The sequence below is a fragment of the Pleurodeles waltl genome, chromosome 4_1, assembly GCF_031143425.1.
Source record: "Pleurodeles waltl isolate 20211129_DDA chromosome 4_1, aPleWal1.hap1.20221129, whole genome shotgun sequence".
Lineage (NCBI taxonomy): Eukaryota > Metazoa > Chordata > Amphibia > Caudata > Salamandridae > Pleurodeles > Pleurodeles waltl.
In genome coordinates this window covers 437,040,381-437,062,797 of record NC_090442.1, presented here as the reverse complement: position 1 = coordinate 437,062,797, position 22,417 = coordinate 437,040,381, and the positions used below count along the sequence as shown (strand labels likewise).

At 45.3% G+C, this 22,417-nt stretch overlaps 1 protein-coding gene across 8 annotated transcripts in view; it reads left to right on the top strand.

Moving 5' to 3' along the window:
* PCLO (piccolo presynaptic cytomatrix protein) overlaps positions 1 to 22,417 on the top strand; it is a 1,309,308-nt gene that overhangs the window by 258,893 nt on the left and 1,027,998 nt on the right. For all 8 annotated transcript variants that reach the window (XM_069228704.1, XM_069228705.1, XM_069228700.1 and 5 more), the window contains exon 4: positions 102 to 710. In XM_069228704.1, coding sequence (XP_069084805.1) covers positions 102 to 710 — 609 coding nt within the window. The remainder of the gene's footprint in view (positions 1 to 101; positions 711 to 22,417) is intronic.

Sequence of the window (22,417 nt, the reverse complement as noted above, 5' to 3'; positions counted from 1 at the left end):
TAATTTGTTCAACGTGATAACTAAACTGCATTAAAACAAGTAATGACTTAAAGTGGTAATTTAGTAAATTTACTAATGATCGTTTTTTTATTATGTTGCAGGTGAAGGAGTGGTTGTGCCTAAGCTGCCAGACACAAAGAGCTATGAAAGGGCAGCTTGGGGACATCAACGAAACACCAATACCTAAGTCACTCTCCCCTGCAGGAGCACCAACAGAGGCGGGGGGGCCTACGACTCAACCTGCGACCTCAGAGAAAAAACAACCGCGAAAACTTCCCGCCACGCCTAGTCAAGCAGCATCGAAAGCTGCGAATGGAAAAGAGAGAAAGGAAGCTTCGACACCTCTAGCAAAGCTGACAAAGTCAATATCTATAGATGAACATCACTTGGAGGGCTCAGAGATGAAGCTAGCAACGGGGAAGTCTGCTGAAGTTAAAACTAGTGAATTCTCGGTAGCTGGAAATCTTCAGCCGCTGCAGGAGAGGGGGGCTGACGTCAGTGTGATTAGCGCTCAGGACAGGGCGGTGAGCAGGTCGAAGCCAGAAGCAGGGCAACTATCTAATCAAGAGAAAACTAAAAGACCGGACTTAACCATTGACATTTCAAAGCCTCTACTCATAGCGGAGCAGAAAACCGACGCCGAACACTTTACTACGGAAGTAAAAGCTGTAACAGAGACTCAGTATGGGGAATCTTTTAAGGAAAAAGCAGTAAGTCCACTATAGACCGTCGAACATGTCTTATGAATGCTTTGTTGCACATGGCTCATTTGTGTATGTGTGTAATTTAAGATGCAACATTAAATAACATCCAGGCAGGTTTTCGATAACTGACACCTGATTTCACGTTTAGATATTGTCAATAGCGTAGATAGGTTACATTTTCCCATTGGCTGATGATGACAAAATCGTTCTGGCTGGTAAAAGGCTTAGCCATGAAGATGAAAAATACAATGGCTTTCAAATATGTGCTCAAGAGTGAGAGCAAACGAATGAATGGTTGATTGAACATATGGCTAATTAAAGGGCAATGAAGGCTTAAAGGGCTGGTTGAATAAATGGGTGTATGGACTAAGACCTACCTACAAATGGAAGGCTGATAACTGAGTGAGTGCATGATTGAATGGTGGCCGGTTAAACCTATCTGTCTTTAGGCCAAGACACATCATAAGTAACATTATTATTAAACTGCAATTCTTTTATCACTGTAATACCAGTGTAAGCTTAAAAGACGGCATCGTCATGCCATGGTTGTCAACAGTATGTTAATTACTACTTTATTTCATAGCCAACATTGTTCTTGTGGTGGACACGAAGAGGCCACGGAGAGCGCGTTCTGTTAAGAATCACTATCAAAAATTATGCCAAGAATTCCCACCATAATGTCAGGCCTATTATTTTGCCAGAAGTGGGTATTATCATGTCACAGGTATCCACAGTATGTAAAGAACTACAATCATTATCCCATGGCCTGCATTATGGTTAGGTTGGCCATCATGATACCACAGATACCCACATCACACCTGAAATGGGGAGCTCATAACCCTTTTACGTCTCAAATTCAGTTACACACATGTAAACAATGAGGTGTAGTCCACCAAAAATATACACCAAGCACAAGCCAACATAGCATTAACTGTCTATATTAAATTGAAACAATCTAATTGTATTCTTTTCTAAATGCAAACAAAGGTTACAAATTGATAGAATTTCCTTGCAAAACAAAAAACATTTGATTTAATGTCTTGTAAAAATCTAAAAATAACCTATGACATAGCAGCATTACACAACATCACAATGTCGGCACACAACACAAACACAACCACAACACAGCACAAAACACAAAAACCTCCAAACTACACAAATAAGACACCCTAACACAGAGCAATCACATAACACAATTTCATTACTGTGTTTTTGCTTTTTTGTTGTCTTGCGTTGTATTAGTATGTTACACAGTTATTGTTGTGTTTATTGTTGCTGTTGTTTTGGCTTGATGATTTTGCAGTAGTGTTTTGTGTTTGTGTGTTGTGTTGGTGTGGTTTTATTTTGTGTTACACTCTTGTGCTCTGTAATGTAGTATTTTGTTTGGTTTACTGTTATATGGTTCAACTGTGTTGTGTTTTTGTGTAATGTTACTTTGTGTTGCTGTGCAGTTATATTGTTATTAGTGTGTGATGTCATGTTTTGACGTACAGCTCTGTTGTGGTGTTATTGTGGATTTATTTTTGTGTTGTGTGTTGTTAGTGTGTTGTTTTTTGTGTTATGGTATGTGAATAGGAAGTTTAATCTGGTTTTCTTTCACCAGACACTTATGCCTACTCCTTACACCATAACATTTATGTTGCATAGGTCTGTTAGTTGATTAATTGGCAGGAAAGCAAAACAAAACTACAGTTCAAACGTGTGTTTCTTGTCTTCTATAGTTACTTGTTTTCTTGTATAAATGTGTTTTGCAGATACTACTTTATCAAGGAACAACGATACTCTATAGACCATTCTCAATATCAGTTCAGTCCTGTAGACTTTACACCAAACTGCTTCAGACCTTCCATTTATTAAGGTGGTTTGTAAACATCAGTAATCATGGCTTACAACAGTAGTTCCAGGTCTAGCATCCATTAGGAAATATGTTACAATGCTCAGCGCCTCAGTTACTGTATCAGACCTCTTGTAGCCCTTAGCAGTCATCAGAAGGCTTTCCGTTGTCAGTTGCATTGTGCTGTTATTGTGGTTGTATTGTTTTATGTTGTGTATTTATTTGTGTTGATATTTTTATTACTGTTGGTTTTTGCCTCTTATGCCTTGTTTTGTTGCTTTTTTGTTATTAGTGCAATACTGATATGCTCCGTAGTTATTGTTGTGTTTTGTGTGCTGTCATGTTTTGCTGTTGTGTAGGGTTGCTATTGAGGTTGTGTGATTATTTTATTGCATATTGAATGCAATTGTGTTGTCTAGATTTTGTTGTCATTTGTTTGGTTGATGTTTTGCATTAATTGCGGTTGTTTCGATGTCATTTGTGTGTTGTTTTGTTATTTTGTTATCTTTTTTGCTGTGTTTACATTTTTGTATTATGAAGTATACAATTTTTGTAGTATATGTTGTGCTAGTGGTATTTTGTAGCACTATGTTGTGTTTTATAATGTGTTTTCTTTGTGTTGCATGTGTTTTTATCCTTTTAATATTGTGCTTTTGTGTTGTGGTTGTTCTGTGTTTTAGTTGTGTTGTCTGTTTTGTAATCTCTTTATGTTGTGGTGGTGGGTTTTGCTGTAATGATGTGTTATGTTGATGTATTGTGCTTTTGTTATTGTCTGTGTGCAGTATTGTTTTTATTTTATATTTGTATATTTCTGTATTATCCTGTGTTGGTTATTTTGGTATACATTTCTGGTGATTGCGTTGAGTTGTTATTGTGCAGTTGTCTTTTCTGGTGTTTTGTTGTGTATTATTGGTGTGCTGATATATTATGTTGGAACCTCCAATTCCCCACCACCTCACCTTCCTCTCTGTCACTTCACCTTGCAAAGGCAACAGAATAGAAAAGGACGAATCTCCACTCAACAACATTTTCTGAGTGCCACTAGAATATTCCTTAAGTTAACAGTGTCCAGTAGTGGCACCTCCCCTGGGAGTATGCCCCCTCCTGAATAACATGAGCAAGGGTCTGTTGCCCTTGACCTCTCATCGACCTTTGTCACATTTTCTGTTTCTATTTTCTCTCCAAACACCTTGTCTCCCTCCACCAGCCTTACAATGTTCTATTACTCTCTCCTTTGCACTTACTTGCACTAACACTTTCTCCCTATTGCCCAAATACTTTCCCTTTTGTGCTTCCTTCTTCTCCCCCTTGTGAAAGATTGCTTGTGTGTACCCTCCCTTCAAGTTTGCCATGGGATGGTGCAACCCATACCCCTGTTAGCAGTGGACATGGTAAACAAAGCTAGTGAAAGGGAGTATCTCAGCGTACCACAGAAATGAAAGGCTTTGTCAAAGCCAGAACAGTTATTAACTTTCAAATGCAGCTTGGGAGTGTTAATAAATAATAATTGGTAATGTTTGTTTTATAGGTAATGAAAAATAACAAGATCAACAATTTTACTAATTGTATATATATATTTTTTTTTTTGTGACTTTAGAGATCAGTTTGTGCAAAGGCAGGTTGCCCTAGTGGTGCTTAGCAGATAATTCTAATGTTTGGGAACAAAAAGTTCAGGCCACAATTTCAGTCTGATAGCTAATTTAAATAACAATTTGAAGTGGAGAAAGTAGATGCACCTTCCTCCACGGAGGAAAAGAGCACAAGGTTATGGTGTCCACCCCCTCTCTTTTTCCATTTAGAGAACCCCAGCCTTCCCAGGAGCTCTTGTCGGCTGATCTGAACTCCAACAAACATGTGGTCAAAAAGGAGGACACTCCTGTTAGCTCGTCTGTCCTTATTTGGTCTCTTATTGTTTATTTATAAAGGGACTCGTTAGAGGTTCAATAGACTTTTCAACTACGTTTAGAGTGATTTCACCATAAGTCCCAAATACACAGCAGTTACATCATCATAATCAATAAACGTCATCAAATACTTTTTGGAGTCAGTGATCTTTACACACCATGACCCATTTAGCCCCGAATAACCACACCTTTGTGTAAAATTTGAAAGTTTATTTCCATATATTAACAATGCTAATGTCTCGTAAATAAGTCTCAAATCCAGATGGTAAACATAGATAAACAACACCGGTTGAACAAATCTTCTAAATAATCTCAATTTAGCTAATGCATTGACAATTAGGCATTCAAGTGTTACAGTACAAATTAAGAGCAAGAACTTCTGCACAATAGAAATAGCATACATCTAGATTCAGCAAATTAACAACCTCAGCCCTTTTAGTGATAATTTGTTAACATTTTGGTGTCTCCCTAACTAGCCTCCTGGTTAGAATAGCATGTTTGGGCTTCATGCAAAACAATGTAGACAAAGTTAATTTGGAAAAACATCTAGCTATGGGTCTATCAAAATAGCAGTTGGTACCTAGAAACAAAAGACAGCCTAAAAAAAAGAACAATAACATTTTGTTATACCTCTCCTCATATGGATCAGCAAGCTGCGATTGTCTTAGTCAGTTGGACATCTGTTCGGTCAGCTTCAGCAACGGGTGGTGAAAGGGGATGGTTCAGACACAGGGGACTCTGAACTATCTGAACCATTTAAGAAGCAATATCTAAGGGATCAGCAATCAGCATCCGAAATGTAAGCAATAAAGTTAAAGATAGAAATAAATCATCAGGAAACTGTTCAGCGCCTAAAAACCGAACCTGCATGGGGAAAATCAGAATAGAATGAGAACACCTCTCCTCTGTGCAGTCGGGCTAAGTTAGAATTCCCTAAAAAACTTCCCATGGTGCCATTGGTCAGAAAATCGTACATTTACAGTAAGTCCAATAGAAATAAAATCCCAAATCTAAGATATAACTGAACTGTCTTTTACATGCAGATGATTGGCTCCTCTTCTCCTGTTCGCATCGTCAGGTAACTTTTTTGTAGCGATCCGCACTCCAGTCAGTGCATCGACTGTTAGCTTCTGGGAACATCTCTGTCCCACACATCAAACTATACAAAATAACGACTTCTACTACAAGACAATCTAGCAGGGAGTTCTCAAGAGAAAGTTAAAGACATCTGCTAACGTTTGGTCAACAGTGTGAACAATAAATGAATTGATTTCTCGGGACATACATTCCCACAATTTTATTTAACATTGCAGCTTAATATGAGGCTGCGCAGACTAGGCCCAAACCTTTGCTAACTTAAGGCCTATAAATAATAAAGCTAAAATACATAATTTAAGATCACTAACATGACACACTACTACAATTTTTCTTAATGCAGGCACTTCAATTAATATTATTACTCATTTAATAAAAGTATTACGTATTTAATGGCGGTCACTCAAGTCGGCACATTTTCCAAGTCGCACATTATTTTCTACTTTAGTCAAATTCTATGCGAACCCTTAACCCATAATACATCAAACTCATTAGTAATAAATTCAGCTTTCACAATCCCTCCTCTGATGATGAAATATGTCATCAAACTTTACATCATTCCATAAAAAGTTTTTATCACCTAAAATTTGCTTTCCCTGTAACTTTTATTTCTTCTTTCCCTTTTCAAATTTTCTCTAGAGTACTTTTCCATTTTAATTTCTTCCCTCCTCTGATCATTTTCAATTTCTTAATTTTAATCACATGATACAATTGATAAATTCCCCATGCTCCAATTATACAAATCACAATAATTATTATTACCTGTATTATTTTCAAAATTATCCCTTTCCGTAGGTTGCCAAGCCAATTCCCCACGGAATGAAAACCTTTGCCAACATTTTCCCAAACTCCTGGTTCCTTCAGCTCTTTCAAGTCAGCTCTATCATTAGTCAAATTGTTAATAAGGCTTCTAATTTCTTTACTATTGTTAGGTATAAATGAGCAACAATGTTGCGAGTTCAGCATTTTACAAACTCCGCCCTCCTTTGCTAAAAGGATGTCTAATGCAAGGCGGTTCTGAAGAGTCATAGATCCAACCACAGCCATTTCTGTATCCATTAGGATCGTGGCTCCTGAAAAATTTGTCAGCATGTTATCCACAACAGTAGACAACTTTCACATTTTCAAAGAATTAAGAATAACTGCCACTGAAGGAATTATTGCTCCAAAGATGTCTCCAACTGTGCCAGAATAAGATTCTCGCTTTTGTCCAACATGACGTAATTCAGTCACTTTAGGTAATTTATTAAAGTTCTCAAGATGATAAATCTTTGAGAAAGCTATCCCCAAGTAACATGTGCCATACCATCCTCTAGGAGGACAATAATACGCATTTAGTCCACAGATTTAATAAACTCCTGGAATTGCTGGATCTTGCCCATTTAATATGAACATCCATTTACTATGAAACAAAAACACATGTCTGCATTTACTCGTTCCCACGAACAACGGATCAGTTCTAGATTTAGGCTTATATACACAAAGCATTCCTACGTGTTGGGAATCTAAAGCTAATTTCCCTTGTGTCTATGTCACTAAATTCATGATGATTATAGGAACAAACGAAAATACTACATCATGGTTTGAGTAGAAGTGCTGAATGTACTCCTGGTTATAAAATCTTGTTAGTAAAAGACTACAACTTATTCCATAAGTAAGGGGAAAACGATGGTAAGTAACTCCTCCCTCCACTGATGAAGGAATCTGCATACAGACATAAAAAACCCTTGCATCCATTGTCTCAACATACTCGTGCAATCAGCAATAGAAAACATCAGAAGAAAGTTCTTCTTGGTTACTGTGAATGTGCAAATATTTCTCATCTATCCTAAACCTATCTAATTCTGTGAGTCCAGGAGCTGTCTCTAAAGCAGAGTTATGGTTGGCCACAATCTTGTCAAGAAGAGTCATGCTCACAATCAACACCAGACACAATATCATACATATATTCGCCAAACCAACACCTTTGTATTTACAGCACCTATTCTTCCTAACCTGTTGGCTGTGGTTACTCATGACCTGTAAAGAATCAGAAAGTAGAAGAAAGAAAGGTATATCTATGCAGTAAAACAAAACAAAAATCTTCACTCTTCTTTAGCAGTTATTTACAGCTTCCAGTCTTCTTCCAGGATCTTTTGCCAAAATAGGTAGCTTGTCAAAATTGGTTGAGCAGCTTCTCAAATCAGGTATTTTAAAGTCTCTTCCAGTTATTTTCAACAGTCTCTTTTGCACTTTTCTCAGATTCACAATTTTACAAAGTTCAGTTCATTGATCTTCTTCATGTGTCAAAATATTGACCTCGGATTTCTAGATCAAAACAAAAAGATAAAACTTCACTCTGCCATTCACTTGTGTTTGCATACACCCATTCAGGACCTGTGTACCTTCGATTTGCAAATCTCTTTCTTTTCAATCTTCGATCTCCATTTAACTCTCCATCACTCAAATCTTTTCTTCTGGTTGTGTCTATTTCTTCTTCAGTTGTTGTCACTGTAATTGCTTCTTTCCTCTTTGTGATTTTGGCCACTTATTTCCTTTCAGTGGACCTTTTGTCAATGCTTTTTTCGGTGCTGGACTTGTATCTTCTCTTTGTTCTGCAGTATTTTCTCTTGACATACCTGCAACTGGTTCAGGAGGAGTCAGATCATTTTGGCTTTGATCCACCTCAACTCCTTCCACCTCTGGGTCTGCCCTGTTTGTCTTTCAAGACAATGACTAGACTCTCCTGCTACCTCATTTGAGGTTGGTTCACTGTCACTCTCCTGTAGGCCTTCCACTTCATCTCTCACAGGAGTATTTTCACTGCGTTCAGTCTGCTCAGATTCAGTCTCTGATTTTCCTGTGTCTTTCTCTGAATAACACCCTTAGCACTTCAGAAAACCTGTAGGACATGTGGCAGGCAGTGCGGCCTCAATGGTTCCGTTGGCAGAAGAGCATCATGGTTGTTACAGGAATGTGAGTGCCGTGTCTCAAGGGCTGCCCTTACTTCAGTGGCAGGGCTTGGTTCTCGGTGAGTGATATCTCCGCAGAGCTAGGGCACATGCTGCTCGGGGTGCCAGATAAAGCAGTCAGCATGTGCTGACCTTGGGAGACAAACGAAACGCTCAGCACGCATTGATGATACTGAAAGTTCCCGCACCCACTGAGGAACAGGCAATCTACTTGGTGATCAGGGTAACTGATCGTAGACAGGCATCCGGACTCAGAGTCCCACTGTCAACTCTAGGCAGCAAGAAGTGAGAAGGCAGACCAGCACATCAAAGCCAGTACACAAGTGGTAGTCCCCCCGCAGCACAGCAGTAAACAGGCAGCAGGAGAAACACAGCTTAGTAGTTAGCAATAACAGTGGTTTCTTCTGATAATCTAACAATGCCTCGGGACCCCGCAGTCAAGGAGCAGCTGGCAGCAGGGAAACAAGCAGAAATGCAATCCAGATGAGTCCTTTGTGTCACCCTACAAGTAGTAGGTAGCAGGGCAACAGCATATGAGCAGACCAGATGAGTCCTTTGGCCAGCGTAGCAGTCCTTCTGACAAAGGTTCAGTCCCAGTTCCAAAGTGCTCTAAAATATGGAGTGAGAGCCCCTGTACTTATACTCCAAAATGTCTTTTTTCAAGGGGGTGACTTCAGAGGATCCCTTTCAAGTGTAACACAACCCCCCTGAAACCAGCCCTGGCTCCAGACATCAGTAGGGGGTAAATCAGCCCTTTGTGTGATGGCGGGACACAGCCAATTGACATGTAAGGTGTGAATGACGTCTCCCTCTCCTAGACCAGGAAGAATGTCAGTATGCAGATGAATGCAGATACGTCTGTTGCACCAAGCCCCTTCTGTGTGGTGGCTGTCTGGAAAGTATGCACAAAGTGTAGCTGTCAAACTTAAAAGCATTTTAAAGCAGTACTTAATTTTACAATGTATAAAAAACACACCATTTCGATATGGCCATTGAGGGCTAAAGCCTGTCACCGATTAAGAGCCTTATTTGAACGTTGGTGGAACTGGAGCACCACAGTAAAATAATGGTGATTCTGTCTTCACAAACTTGCAGGTCCACCACTCTGTGTACAGTTAGGGATAGTGCTTATTTATGACAGTGGACTGTCCTCTGACTGAGCCAATACAAACCACTGATCTAGTGGCCTATTTGCCAAGGGGGCTGCCAGGTCATAGTAATGGTCATCCTGTTCTGTCAAGATCTGGGTGACTTCACTCATTTTTCCTGCAACTGTTCACAATGCAATGCATAGCAGAAACTGACTGGAAAAATGTTGAGTGGCCCCAAGCACAGGAAGAAAACTCCCTGCTCATCCAACTTATTTGTTTTTATAGAAAACAAAGCTCCACTTTGGGAGTTTTTTTATCTAAACAAAAATGATTACAGAGTGTGCTCTTTAAATATAAAGCCTGCTTCACACTTCAGAGATCCCTGTGAGGCAAGTGTGAATCTTTGAATAGAACTGGTAGTTGTCAGGGTAGAAGAGGCCATGGTCCCCGCTTCCCTGGCGAACCATCCTCTAGGTCTAAATGACCCCCCAAGTCTTTTAATCCACAACATTTCAGACTAAAGGAGGTGGTTTTTAATGTCTCCGTCCATCCTTTTTCATCCTTGTCCCCCACTTGGAACTTAAGTTACAACCTTGGAGTTCTCTGATTGATTGCTGCTGTTCCATGCTCATATATGGCCTGATTTAGTTATTGGCGATAATGGTCCCTCCGTTGATTTTCTTTTAACTGAAGACCTGTCTGCTGCTGTGATGGTCTGCCTTTCTGATTTAGATGTTGGCGGTCCCATAGGCAGGCGCCTGCATTCGTCCCGCCGTCTCCACCAAGAAACACCGCCCACGTCAACAGCGCAATACGGAAAAGTGGCTGATGGTGGGACTCCAGCCACTTTTTCTCTTATGTAGATTTGAATGTGCCTTACTGCCAAGCAAAAAGTAGTTGTCCGACCTCCATACTTTAGTTGGCAAATTGGAGGAGAAATGGGGTAAAAACGTACCCTTTCCCCCGATTCACTTCCATTTTCAACTGGACAAGACCTTCCATCGCTGCTGCCACTGACCCACAGAGAAAACATGTCCCTCCCTCCCATAGCTGGACTCTTAGGTAGGGACGCTGCTTTGTCAAGGTGAGTTAGGTGGGCACTACACCTGAGGTTGGGACCACTGCAGGTACATTTTGCTTATGTCGGATACACATTTGAGTCAGACATGGATGGGGCCACAATGGCACAACACGCATATCGCACACATATACACGTCATTGTGGTGTCATCATTCATTGCCAAATGAATGGTGGCATCAAAGTGACTGCACAATCACACTTGTCAAAGGTGTCCATGTGTGCGCATTGCATGGGTACCTGTACTGGTAAGGTTATGCTACCTGTTTTTTATGTGAGTAAGTACTCGTGTGTGTGTGTGTGTGTGCGACTGGATTGGCTAGTTGAGGTGGAGGGAGCTGGAGTGGGTGATGTGATTGTGTCTGTATGTGTGTCACTTGCATGTGGAATTGATGTTGTGTTACTGTGTGTAACATTCAGGTGAGCGTTGTGTGGTGGATGTTGTCATGCTGTGTGTAGCTGTGCCTCATGTGAGTGTGTTTGTGTAGCTGAGTGTGTAGTTGTGTTGGTTGTTGTGATGGTGCTGGGTGTGGGTAGAGTGTCAGTGGTGTGTGGATGTTGTGGTATGGATGTATGGCGGCAGGTGTGTTTGGTATGTACCGGTTGTGTGGTGTTGTAATGGCAATGGATAATGGTGTGTATATGGTGTGTTGTGTCTTGTGTTGTGCAGGAGAACACATATGGCTAAGGTACAATGTGTGTGTGAGACTTACCTGTATTCCATAGCCATTGTCAGTTGTCCATTGTGTCCAGGAACAGGCTCACTCCATCAGCAGTCCACTGATATGACACTGCCTGCACAGCTGAAACATCTTTATATGGTCAGTGGGAACCAGCCTGCCTGATGTTGCTACTTGAATGAGAATTTACCATAAAAAACTTAAGACAAGAGGCATCAGGCAAAAAAGAAAACTGTTCGTTTAATTCAAAATACAGCAGGGAGAGAAGTTACAGAACTGGGGTCTGAGGACTGTCTCTTATTGTACATTGGATTGAAGCACATTTTTATGCATTCCTCTGAGTACAATAAAGCCATAAATGACATTTTGTCTTTGGGAAAAAATGCGAACAGTTGTCAAGGAGTCATAAATACACTTCCAGATAGTGAATGCAGGTAGGCCTCGACCTGGCTTCGACACACTGGGCCAGAGAGTACATGTCCAGATGTCCAGCCTGGGGGGTGCGTGGTCATTGTGTGTGCTGAGTGTGCTGTATCCTGATTGGCTAAGTGTACCAAACTTGGGAATGCACGCATCCCTCTGGCCAAGTGGGTTTCAGTGGGACCAATCTCCAGGGACCATTGTGGTGTTACTGCCGGTCTGTGGGATCTGATCTAAGTTTCCCTGTTTATGCATTTGGCTGTTGGCTAAGTGTTACCCCACCTGTGACCTTCAAGCTTGGGTCTCAGAGCCTGCCTGATCATGTACCTACGGGCCAGGGTCGACGAAGAATTCATGATGAGGGAATCTAACAATGGTGATGTGACTTCATTTGTATATGAAACTGCATTGCTGTGCACATCACCATTGATTAATCCAATACTAACATTCCCCCTCTAGGTGAATTTTCAGCTAAAACATCAAACCCACACGTTATGACAGTCACATTGTTGGTACGTTGTTGTCCCACCTCCCTCACTACTTGTACCCTACCCAATTTGTGGACTGCGTTTTTACAGGAAGAAACCCGCAATTGTAGGAAACTACACAAAAACAGTAACACAATGAAAACGGGCAACAATGAGGTGCACAGACTGGTGAGCCACTGATGGAGCCAGGAGAACCAGTTGGTGAACCGCTCCTTACTCGGGGGCACCTCCCTCTTCGCGCATGTCCTTATGTAGTTGGTGCAGTGTTTGAAAGGCAAGAGTCAGATTTCCAATGTCAATGTTATTGGCAGGTACAAAAGTGCAGTAGGATACACCGATCTTGGCACACACCCCACTCTCCACTGCATACTGATGTTGCATCACCATGAGGCAGAAGGTTCTCAGTTTTTCCTTGATTGCATTATGGCCAAACTCATTTCTCTTCATGTCATTGAAGGTCCAATGTCCATGTATCTCCATGTATGGGGTCCATTTGTTATTAACAAAAACAGCTCCTGACACACTAAGGGGCACCCTGGGACCACAGATGAAAGCGGGGGTGGACATGTTTGTGCACTGGTTAGGTGATTTGGCTATCTCCAAGAATCTCTTGTGAATATCTCCGGGCCAAAGAGTATCCCTCCTACAGCCTTTCACCTGTGCATCCTGTCTAGCTCAGTTTGGATATTGCTGGGCTTGGTGAGAAGATAAAGTGCTGTAGGATTGCTCTTAAAGCGGGTCAGATTTACTACTACCCTATTCGGTTGTAATTTAGCCCTAATTCTACATAGGTACAGATGGAGGAGGCATTTTGCTTTTTCAGGGGCCTTGTCTTGGGATAAGTAAAGACTGTCTGCGCTTAGCACATTTTGTATCAGCAAACAGACATAAATTGACCCGGGTGATGTTCATGTGCTGATACCACATGGTGTGTAAAAGAGTGCTGTGTACTGTGTGTGGGATGTTAGTGTTGGGTGTGGTGTATTAAATGTGACGTGAGTGAGGTGCCTAAGCAAACGTGATTACACTTTTTGAATTAACTCTATTAGAATAGACTGTTCTTTGGAAACACATGGATGCAGTAGCACACCTAGCAAACGGAGAATGTATAAATGCATAAAAACACATTACTTAGGAAACATTGTAGGCCTTCAGATCATTCTGGCAGAGTTGTCTGTGGTCTTAAGGTTAACAGGAGTTTCTAGGTTGAGAAAAACAGTTCAAGAAAAGTCTTTGAATGAAGGTGTGGTACGGTATCCTGGAAGGGGTATGGATGTGAAAATTCCTTGGGTCTTATTGTGGCTCTTGATTCTGTGGGATGCAAGAGTTCTGGTGCAGTCGTAGAGAAGGTGATGGTCCACTGTAGAGGTGGTGCACTTAACAGCTTGACTGCAGACCTGTTCTGCAAGAGCTATGTTTGGTTGTTTAGAAGAAAAGAACATTGCATCTTTGTGAGTTGCTAATTATTCTTTGTAATTATTCTTTTGGAATTTCTGTGTTTTCTTGATTTTGGTGAGGCACATGAGGGTTACCCCACTTGGGAATACATGGTTCTGTGAAAAATAGATTATATTTTGTTAGACTTTTCATCCTTGGCGTGGTCTCCCTTAACTTTTTGCCTCTGTTTCCCAGGTTGTTGTGTGCTGGATTCTGTTTTTGCTGTTTTGTTCCTCTGGGCACTTTACCACTGCTAACCAGTGCTAAAGTGCAAGTGATCCTATACAAAATGTGTATGTTATCGGTTCATCCATGATTGGCATATTTTATTTACTAGTACGTCCCTGGTACAGTGCACTAGAGGTGCCGAGGGCATATAAATCAAATGCTACTAGTGGGCCTGAAGCACTGGTTGTGCCACCCACATTAGTAGCCCTGTAATCATGTCTCAGACCTGCCACTGCAGTGTCAGTGTGTGCAGTTTTAAACTGTAAATTCAGCTTGGCAAGTGTACTCTCTTGCCAAGCCTAAACCTTCCCTTTTCTTACATGTACGGCACCCCTAAGGTAGGCCCTAGGCAGCCCCAAGGGCAGGGTGCAGTGTATGGTTAAGGTAGGACATATAGTAATGTGTATTAAATGTCCTGACAGTGAAATCCTGCTAAATGTGTTTTTCACTTTTGCGAGGCCTGTCCCTCTCATAGGTTAACACGGGGGCTACCTTTAAATCTGATTAAAGTGTAGATTCCCTTTGGGAGTCGATAGACATGTGGAGTTTGGGGTCTCTAAGCTCACAATTTAAAAATAATCTTTTAGTAAAGTTGATTTTAAGACTGTGTGTTTGAAAATGCCACTTTTAGAAAGTGGGCATTTTCTTGCTTAAACCATTTCTGTGACTCTGCCAGTTTGTGGATTCCCTGTCTGGGTCAGTTTGACAGTTGGGCTGGTTTCACCTCTTACTAGACAGTGACATAAAGGGAGCTGTTGTGTAGCCTGCATTTCCTGATGAGCCATCTGTGCTAGGAGGGAGAGGAGGAGTGGTCACTCAAACCTGAAAGGGCTGTGCCTGCCCTCACACAATGCAGTCTCCAACCCCCTGGTGTGTGTCTGCGGCCTGGCCTGGGCAAGGCAGGATTTCACAATCAAGAGAGACTTTCCTTTGAAGTAGGCCTACTTCAAAGGGCAAAATGGGTAAAAGAAGGGCACCCAAAACCACAGACTTTAGAACACTTCTGGAAACCAAGAGGAACATCTGCCTGGAGAAGAGCTGAGGAAGAAAAGCTGCCTTGCCTGTGACTGTGCTTTGTGAAGCTATCCTGCAGTTGCTGCTTCTGCCTGTGCTAGAGGACAAAGGCCCTCATTCTGACCTTGGCGGGCGGCGGAGGCCGCCCGCCAAAGTCCCGCCGTCAGGTTACCGTTCCGCGGTCGAAAGACCGCGGCGGTAATTCTGACTTTCCCGCTGGGCTGGCGGGCGGTCTCCTTCAGACCGCCAGCCAGCCCAGCGGGAAAGAGGCTTCCACGATGAAGCCGGCTCGGAATCGAGCCGGCGGAGTGGAAGCTGTGCGACGGGTGCAGTTGCACCCGTCGCGTATTTCACTGTCTGCGCAGCAGACAGTGAAATACATGTAGGGGCCCTCTTACGGGGGCCCCTGCAATGCCCATGCCAGTGGCATGGGCACTGCAGGGGCCCCCAGGGGCCCCGCGACCCCCCCTACCGCCATCCGGATCTCGGCGGTCCGACCGCCGGGATCTGGATGGCGGTAGGGGGGGTCAGAATCCCCGCGGCGGTGCAGCAAGCTGCGCCGCCGCGGAGGATTCAATGGGGCCGCGGTACACTGGCGGGACCCCGCCAGTGGTGCCGGTCCGACCGCGGCTTTACCGCCGCGGTCGGAATCCCCATTGGAGCACCGCCGGCTTGTCGGCGGTGCTCCCGCGGTCCTCCGCCCTGGCGGTCAAAGACCGCCAGGGTCAGAATGAGGGCCAAAGTCTGGACTTTGTGTTGACTTCCTTCTTGTGAAGATCTTCAAGGTATTGATTTAGAGCTTGCCTCCTTTTGTTTTAAGTCTCAGGGACAGCAAAGACTTCTCTCTGCCAGCACCAGGAGCCTCTGGAGAGACTCCTACTCTGCCAAGTGGTGCCCATCCAGTTCCTGGGACCCTGAGAAGAGAAGCTGGCAGCTCAAGAGTGAGAAATCCACGCACAGACCGCTGTGCGGGTAAAAGATCGACACGACTCCGATCTGCGGCTGAAAAATCGACACACCGCCAGCTTCACGGCTGAAAACTAACACTAGCCTGCAACGCGGCCGGAAGATCAATGCCCGCAGCTGGAGAAACGACACGCAGCATGGCTGACGGAGGCTGGTGAGATCGGAACCCGCGCTGCATGGTTTTTGGACTATCGTGTGGCTGAATTCCTGACGCAAACACCGCTGGGCATGTAAAAACGACGCAAGGCCTGCCCGGACCCGAGAGTGCTGACCGGATCAACGCATTGCTTTCCTGTGGAGAGAAGAAACAACGCACGCCAACCCGACTAAAGGAGAAACAGCGCAAGGTCTAGCTCGTGAGTGAAATCAACGCATCGCCAGCCCTTTTTGACGCACACTCGCCCGTGCAGGGTTATTTTTGACGCACCCAAGCTACATTTTCACGCTAACAGCATTAGCATTGAGTTTAAAACTACATGAAGACTTTTTTTGGTTTTTAATTGATAACTTGACTTGTGTATTGTGGATTTTTTTCGTTTTTGTCTTGTTTTGTTTAGATAAATATTTCCTATTTTTTTTAAACCTGTGTTGTGTCATTTTGTAGTGTTTTCATTAAGTTACTTTGTGTGTTGGTACAAATACTTTAAACGAGCACTCTGAAATTAAGCCTGCTGCTCGTGCCAAGCTACCAAGAGGGTAAGCAGGGGTTAGCTGAGGGTGATTCTCTTTTACCCTGACTAGAGTGAGGGTCCTTGCTTGGACAGGGAGTAACCTGACTGCCAACCAAAGACCCCATTTCTAACATTGGTGATCAGTGGATGGGATTGGACTTGTATTTGTACTTGACATACAGGCGGTCATTCTAACCCTGGCGGTTGACTACCGCCAGGGCCGGGGACCGCGGATGCACCGCCAACAGGCTGGCGGTGCATCCATGGGCATTCTGACCGCGGCGGTACAGCTGCGGTCAGAAACGGGAAACCGGCGGTGTCCCGCCGGTTTCCCGCTGCCCTAGGGAATCCTCCATGGCGGCGCTGCAGGCAGCGCCGCCATGGGGATTCCGACCCCCTTACCGCCAGCCTGGTTCTGTCGGTTTTGACCGCCAGAACCTGGCTGGCGGTAACGGGTGTCGTGGGGCCCCCTAACAGGGCCCCACCAAGATTTTCAGTGTCTGCCAAGCAGACACTGAAAATCGCGACGGGTGCAACTGCACCCGTCGCACCCCTTCCACTCCGCCGGCTCCATTCGGAGCCGGCATCCTCATGGAAGGGGGTTTCCCGCTGGGCTGGCAGGCGGCCTTCTGGCGGTCGCCCGCCAGCCCAGCGGGAAACTCAGAATTACCGCGGCGGTCTTTTGACCGCGCAGCGGTATTCTGACGGCGGGACTTTGGCGGGCAGCCTCCGCCGCCCGCCAAAGTCAGAATGACCCCCACAGTGATTAAGTGTACACTACTGTTTTGAGTGCAGACCACTACGTGACCACATACTACTTGTCTTGTGATTTTTGCTTTTTCTCTTTTGCTTGGATTTTTCCCTACATCCATTTTTGTGGTAATCTTTGATTGACTTCTGAACTTCATTGGGAACTTGTTTTCTGCCTTTTGGAACTTTGCACTTTTGTAGACTTTTCATCATGTTCCAATCTGGAGATGGATCAGTTGGAGCTGCTTTTGACCTAGATAAATTAGAGAGCTATACAAAGGCTCAGTGGAAGCAGTTCTGTAAAAGTTTTGACTGTCCCATTAAGAGCTCATCCAAGAAGGAGGAGCTGCAAAAGGCGCTGAGGGCCTGGGTGACAGCCAAGGTACTGAAGGCCACACAGAGGATGAGGAGGATGAGGAGGAGGAAGAGCATTCCATACACAATGGTATTGTGGGTGGGCCTATTATGTCCAAGGAGAGGGTCTCCAGGGCAGGTAGAAGTGTCTCATCTAAGGCTCTGACCCCTGAAGAATTGCAGGACAGACAGGCAGAGAGGGAGAACCAGAGGGAGTTGGAGAAAATGTGAATGGCCATAGAGGAGAAAAAGTTGTTGGCTCACGAGCTCAGCTTGAGGGAACTGGATCATAGGAGCCAGTCCAATAGGGATGGTGACAGCCACATCACAGTGCAGCCTGAGAGGAGGGTGCACATTCCTTAAGATCATGTGAAGGATTACAAAAGGGAGGACGACATATACTTGTGGTTTAAGGGGTATGAGTCTGCTCTCCACATGAATCTGGTTCCTGAAGCTCATTGGGAAGCGGGTCTGTGGAAGTACTTTGAGGTAGAGGGGGAGGGATAGACTGACAGCCTTAGGGGATGCTCAGAATCTCACCTACACTATCATGAAGGATGCCCAACTCACAATATATGGTCTCACTCCTGGGCAGTATAAGTATACATTTAGGTCCTATAAGAAGCAGGACCCCCAAACATGGTTGGAATGTGTTGAGTCTTTTTGCGGGTCACTGGATGGTTGGGTGAAGGGCAGTAAGGTAACTAAATATGAGGGGCTTTACAATCTGATTGCTTGGGAGCACTTGTACAGTTTATGTTTTCCAGAGCTGTGCCAGCATCTGATTGACAGCAAGCTGACTGATCCAAGGAAGCTTGCGCAGGAAGCGGACCGCTGGGAGAGCACCAGGGTCCAAAAGAGGTGTGGGGGAGACAATGCCAAGGGTGGGCAGGGTCCCTCTCAGAAGAAAGGGGGGTAAGGGTAAACAGGGGGAGTTTTCTAAAGGGCCCCAAACTGATTCCCAGGGTAAAAATTCCCAATCCCCCAGTGAGAAGAAGCCATGGATCCCGAAGGGAAGCCAGTGGCAGGGGGAACCCCACATAAGTGTTATGCATGTGACCAGGTGGGTCATGTGAGGGGGGCCCCAAATGCCCCAAGAGTACACCGGCACCCACTGGTGCACCGTACCAGGGTTTGGCTAGTGTAGCGCTTGGGGAGGAGTTGGTTCCAAGTGGGTGGGAGCCAGCTGATATGACCCTTGTTTCACTAGGGGACAGTGAGATGGTCCAGAGAACACTCATGCCTGAGAACACTAAGAAGTACAGGCAGTGGGTGACCATCAGTGGACAGAGGGTGGGGGCTCTGAGAGACACATGAGCCAGTGTGACTACAGTGAGAAGTCAGCTGGTGTCTGAAGAGCAGATTGATCCCCAGGTACTCCACCAAGTAGTTGCAGTGGACAACTCAGAGCGCCTGTGCAGCGTGGCGCAGGTTCCATTTGAATGGGGTGGGGGGTCTCAGGTTCCTTGAAGGTAGCTGTGAGTCCAACCATGCCCGTAGATTGTTTGCTAGGCAATGACCTGGAGGATTCCCCTTGGAAGAAAGTGGAACACAGGTCTCACTTGGAGATGTTGGGTCTGCCTGGGTGGGTATGCGTAGCCACCCAGTCAATGGCAGCTCGTCAGGGTGATCAAGAGCCCCTGGAGCCTGATACAGTGGCCCAGGGGACCGCCAAGAAGAGGAAGGGCAGGGGGTGCGGGAAACCGGCCCCAGAAGTTCCCACGGTCCTGGAGGAGGTGGAGCCTGAGGGTGACGCCCCGGAACCTACAGGGGAACAGGTGGCTGAACTGGGTGAGGTTCCTGACCTGTCGCAGTGGCAGCAGGAAGGGGAGCCCACCAGGGAAGCATTCTGTGCAGCACAGAGAACATGCCCTACTCTGGAGGATTTGTGTCAGCAGGTTGCAGACCAGGCGGCTGGCAAGGAGCCAGGATCGCACCTGATGTATTGGGAGAATTACCTCCTGTATAGTGAGCCTAAGGTTCCTGAGCCTGGGTCAGCCCGTGTGCTGGTGGTACCCCAGTGCTTCAGGGCCTTCCTACTGGGGTTGGCTCATGATGTGCCTTTAGCTGAACATTTGGGGCAGGACAAGACCTTTGAGAGGCTTGTCACCCACTTTTACTGGCCCCTAATGCGCAGGCACTTAGATGCACATTGCAGGTCTTGCCAAACTTGTGAGGCAAGTGGCAAGAGTGGGGGGAAATGTAATGCTCTCCTCCCAACCTTTACCGGTTGTTAGTACTCCCTTTGAGAGGGTAGGTATTGACATTGTGGGGCCTCTGGATCCCAAGACAGCCATGGGCAACAGGTTCATCCTGGTCTTGGTGGACCATGCCACCCGGTACCCAGAAGCCATTCCTCTGAGGTCAATCACTTCCCCTGTGATGGGTCGTGCTTTGATGGGGTTTTTTACCTGCATGGGGTTCCCCAAGGAAGTGGTATCTGATAGGGGTACCAACTTCATATCCACGTATATGAAGTCTCTGTGGAAGGAGTGTGGGGTGACCTACAAGTTCACAACCCCTTACCACCCCCAAAGTAATGGTCTGGTTGAGAGATTCAACCGTACCTTGAAAGGCATGATTATGGGCCTGTCAGAGCCATTGAGACGGAAGTGGGACGTTCTCTTGCCATGCCTTCTATTCGCCTACAGGGAGGTGCCTCAATGGGACTTGGGTTTAGTCCCTTTGAGCTGATCTATGGCCAGTCTGTGAGGGGACCTTTAAGTCTGGTCAAGGAGGCTTTGGAAAAAGCTCATAGTAACCCCCCCAGGAGGTATTCAGTTACATGCTGGCTCTGAGAAACCAGACTGCCCGCTTCAGGAGTCTCGCACAGGAGAACCTGGAAGCAAGCCAGGAGGACATGAAACGCTGGTATGACCAGAATGCCACTCTGGTCGAGTTTCAGCCTGGACAAAAAGTGTGGGTGATGGCACCAGTGGAGCCTAGGGCGCTCCAGGACAATTGGACTGGCCAATTTGAGGTGGTAGAGTGCAAGAGTGAAGTCACCTACCTGGTGGACTTGCAGTCTCCCAGGAACCCTTTAACGGTCCTGCATGTCACCCGCCTCAAGCCACACTTTGAGCGGACTGAACTGTCCATGCTCCTCATAACAGATGATGGGGTGGAGGAGGAACGTGAGCCACTTCCTGACCTCCTGTCTGCAGGAGAAAAAGATAGGTCTGTGGAGGAAGTGATCCTCTACCCCTCCCTGACTAAGGAGCAGCAGGGTGACTGTCGTCACATGTTGGGACAGTTTGACTCACTGTTTTCCCTGATTCCAGGAGTCACACACTTGTGCACACATGATGTGGACACTGGGGGCAATACACCCATTAAACAAAAGGTTTACAGGGTGACTGACAGGGTCAGGGCTTGCATTAAGGATGAAGTATCCAAAATGTTAACCCTAGGGGTTATTGAGCATTCCAGCAGTCCTTGGGCCAGCCCAGTGGTAATGGTCCCAAAGGCTGCTGCACCTGGTGCCACTCCAGAACTCAGGGTCTGTGTGGACTACCGGGGGCTCAATGTGGTCAGCAAGACTGACGCACACCCCATCCCCCAAACTGATGAGCTCATAGACCGGTTGGGAGTTGCCCAGTACCTCAGCACGTTTTACTTAACGTCTGGGTACTGGCAGATTGCCCTAACTGAGGGGGTCAAGGAGAGGTCAGCATTTTCTACCCCAGATGGGCACTTTCAATTTAAAGTGATGTCATTTGGGATGAAGAAAGCCCCTGCCACTTTTCAGAGGTTGGTCACCCAGGTGTTGGCTAGACTGGATGAGTTCAGTGCCGCCTACCTGGATGACATTGCTGTGTTTAGTTCCACCTTGGAGGAACACCTGCAACACCTCTGGAGAGTGTTAGAGGCCCTGCAGAAGGCAGGCCTCACTATTAAGGCGAGCAAGTGCCAAATAGGGCAGGGATCTGTGGTGTACTTGGGACACCAGGTGGGGAGTGGCCAGGTGGCACCCCTACAGCCAAAGATTGATACCATTCTGGCTTGGGAGCCTCCCAAGACCCAGACTGAAGTGAGGGCCTTCTTAGGCCTCACAGGAAACTACAGGAGGTTTGTCAAGGGATACGGTACCATTGTTAGCCCCTTGACTGAGTTGACTTCTAAGAAGCAGCCCAGGAAGGTGATCTGGACTGAGGCTTGAAGACCGCGTGTTGGACTTTTGCTTATGCAGGGTCATCCCCAGTCTTTTTGCCTCCTGCCTCCTATTTTTTTCTGACCTGTTGCTGTTGGCTTTTCAACTCTGAGCACTTTACCACTGCTAAACAGTGCTAAAGTGCATATGCTCTCTGTGTATATTGTATATAAATGGTTTATCCATGATTGGCATATTTGATTTACTAGTAAGTCCCTAGTAAGGTGCACTAGAGATGCCAGGGCCTGTAAATCAAATGCTACTAGTGGGCCTGCAGCACTGGTTGTGCCACCCACATAAGTAGCTCTGTAATCATGTCTCAGACCTGCCACTGCAGTGTCTGTAAGTGTATTTATACACTGTAAATTCGACTTGGCAAGTGTACCCACTTGCCAGGCCTAAACCTTCCCTTTTCTTACATGTAAGGCACCCCTAAGGTAGGCCCTAGGTAGCCCCAAGGGCAGGGTGCAGTGTATGGATAAGGTGGGACATATAGTAATGTGGTCTATATGTCCTGACAGTGAAATACTGCCAATTTCGTTTTTCACTGTTGCAAGGCCTGTCTCTCTCATAGGATAACATGGGGGCTACCTTTAAATATGA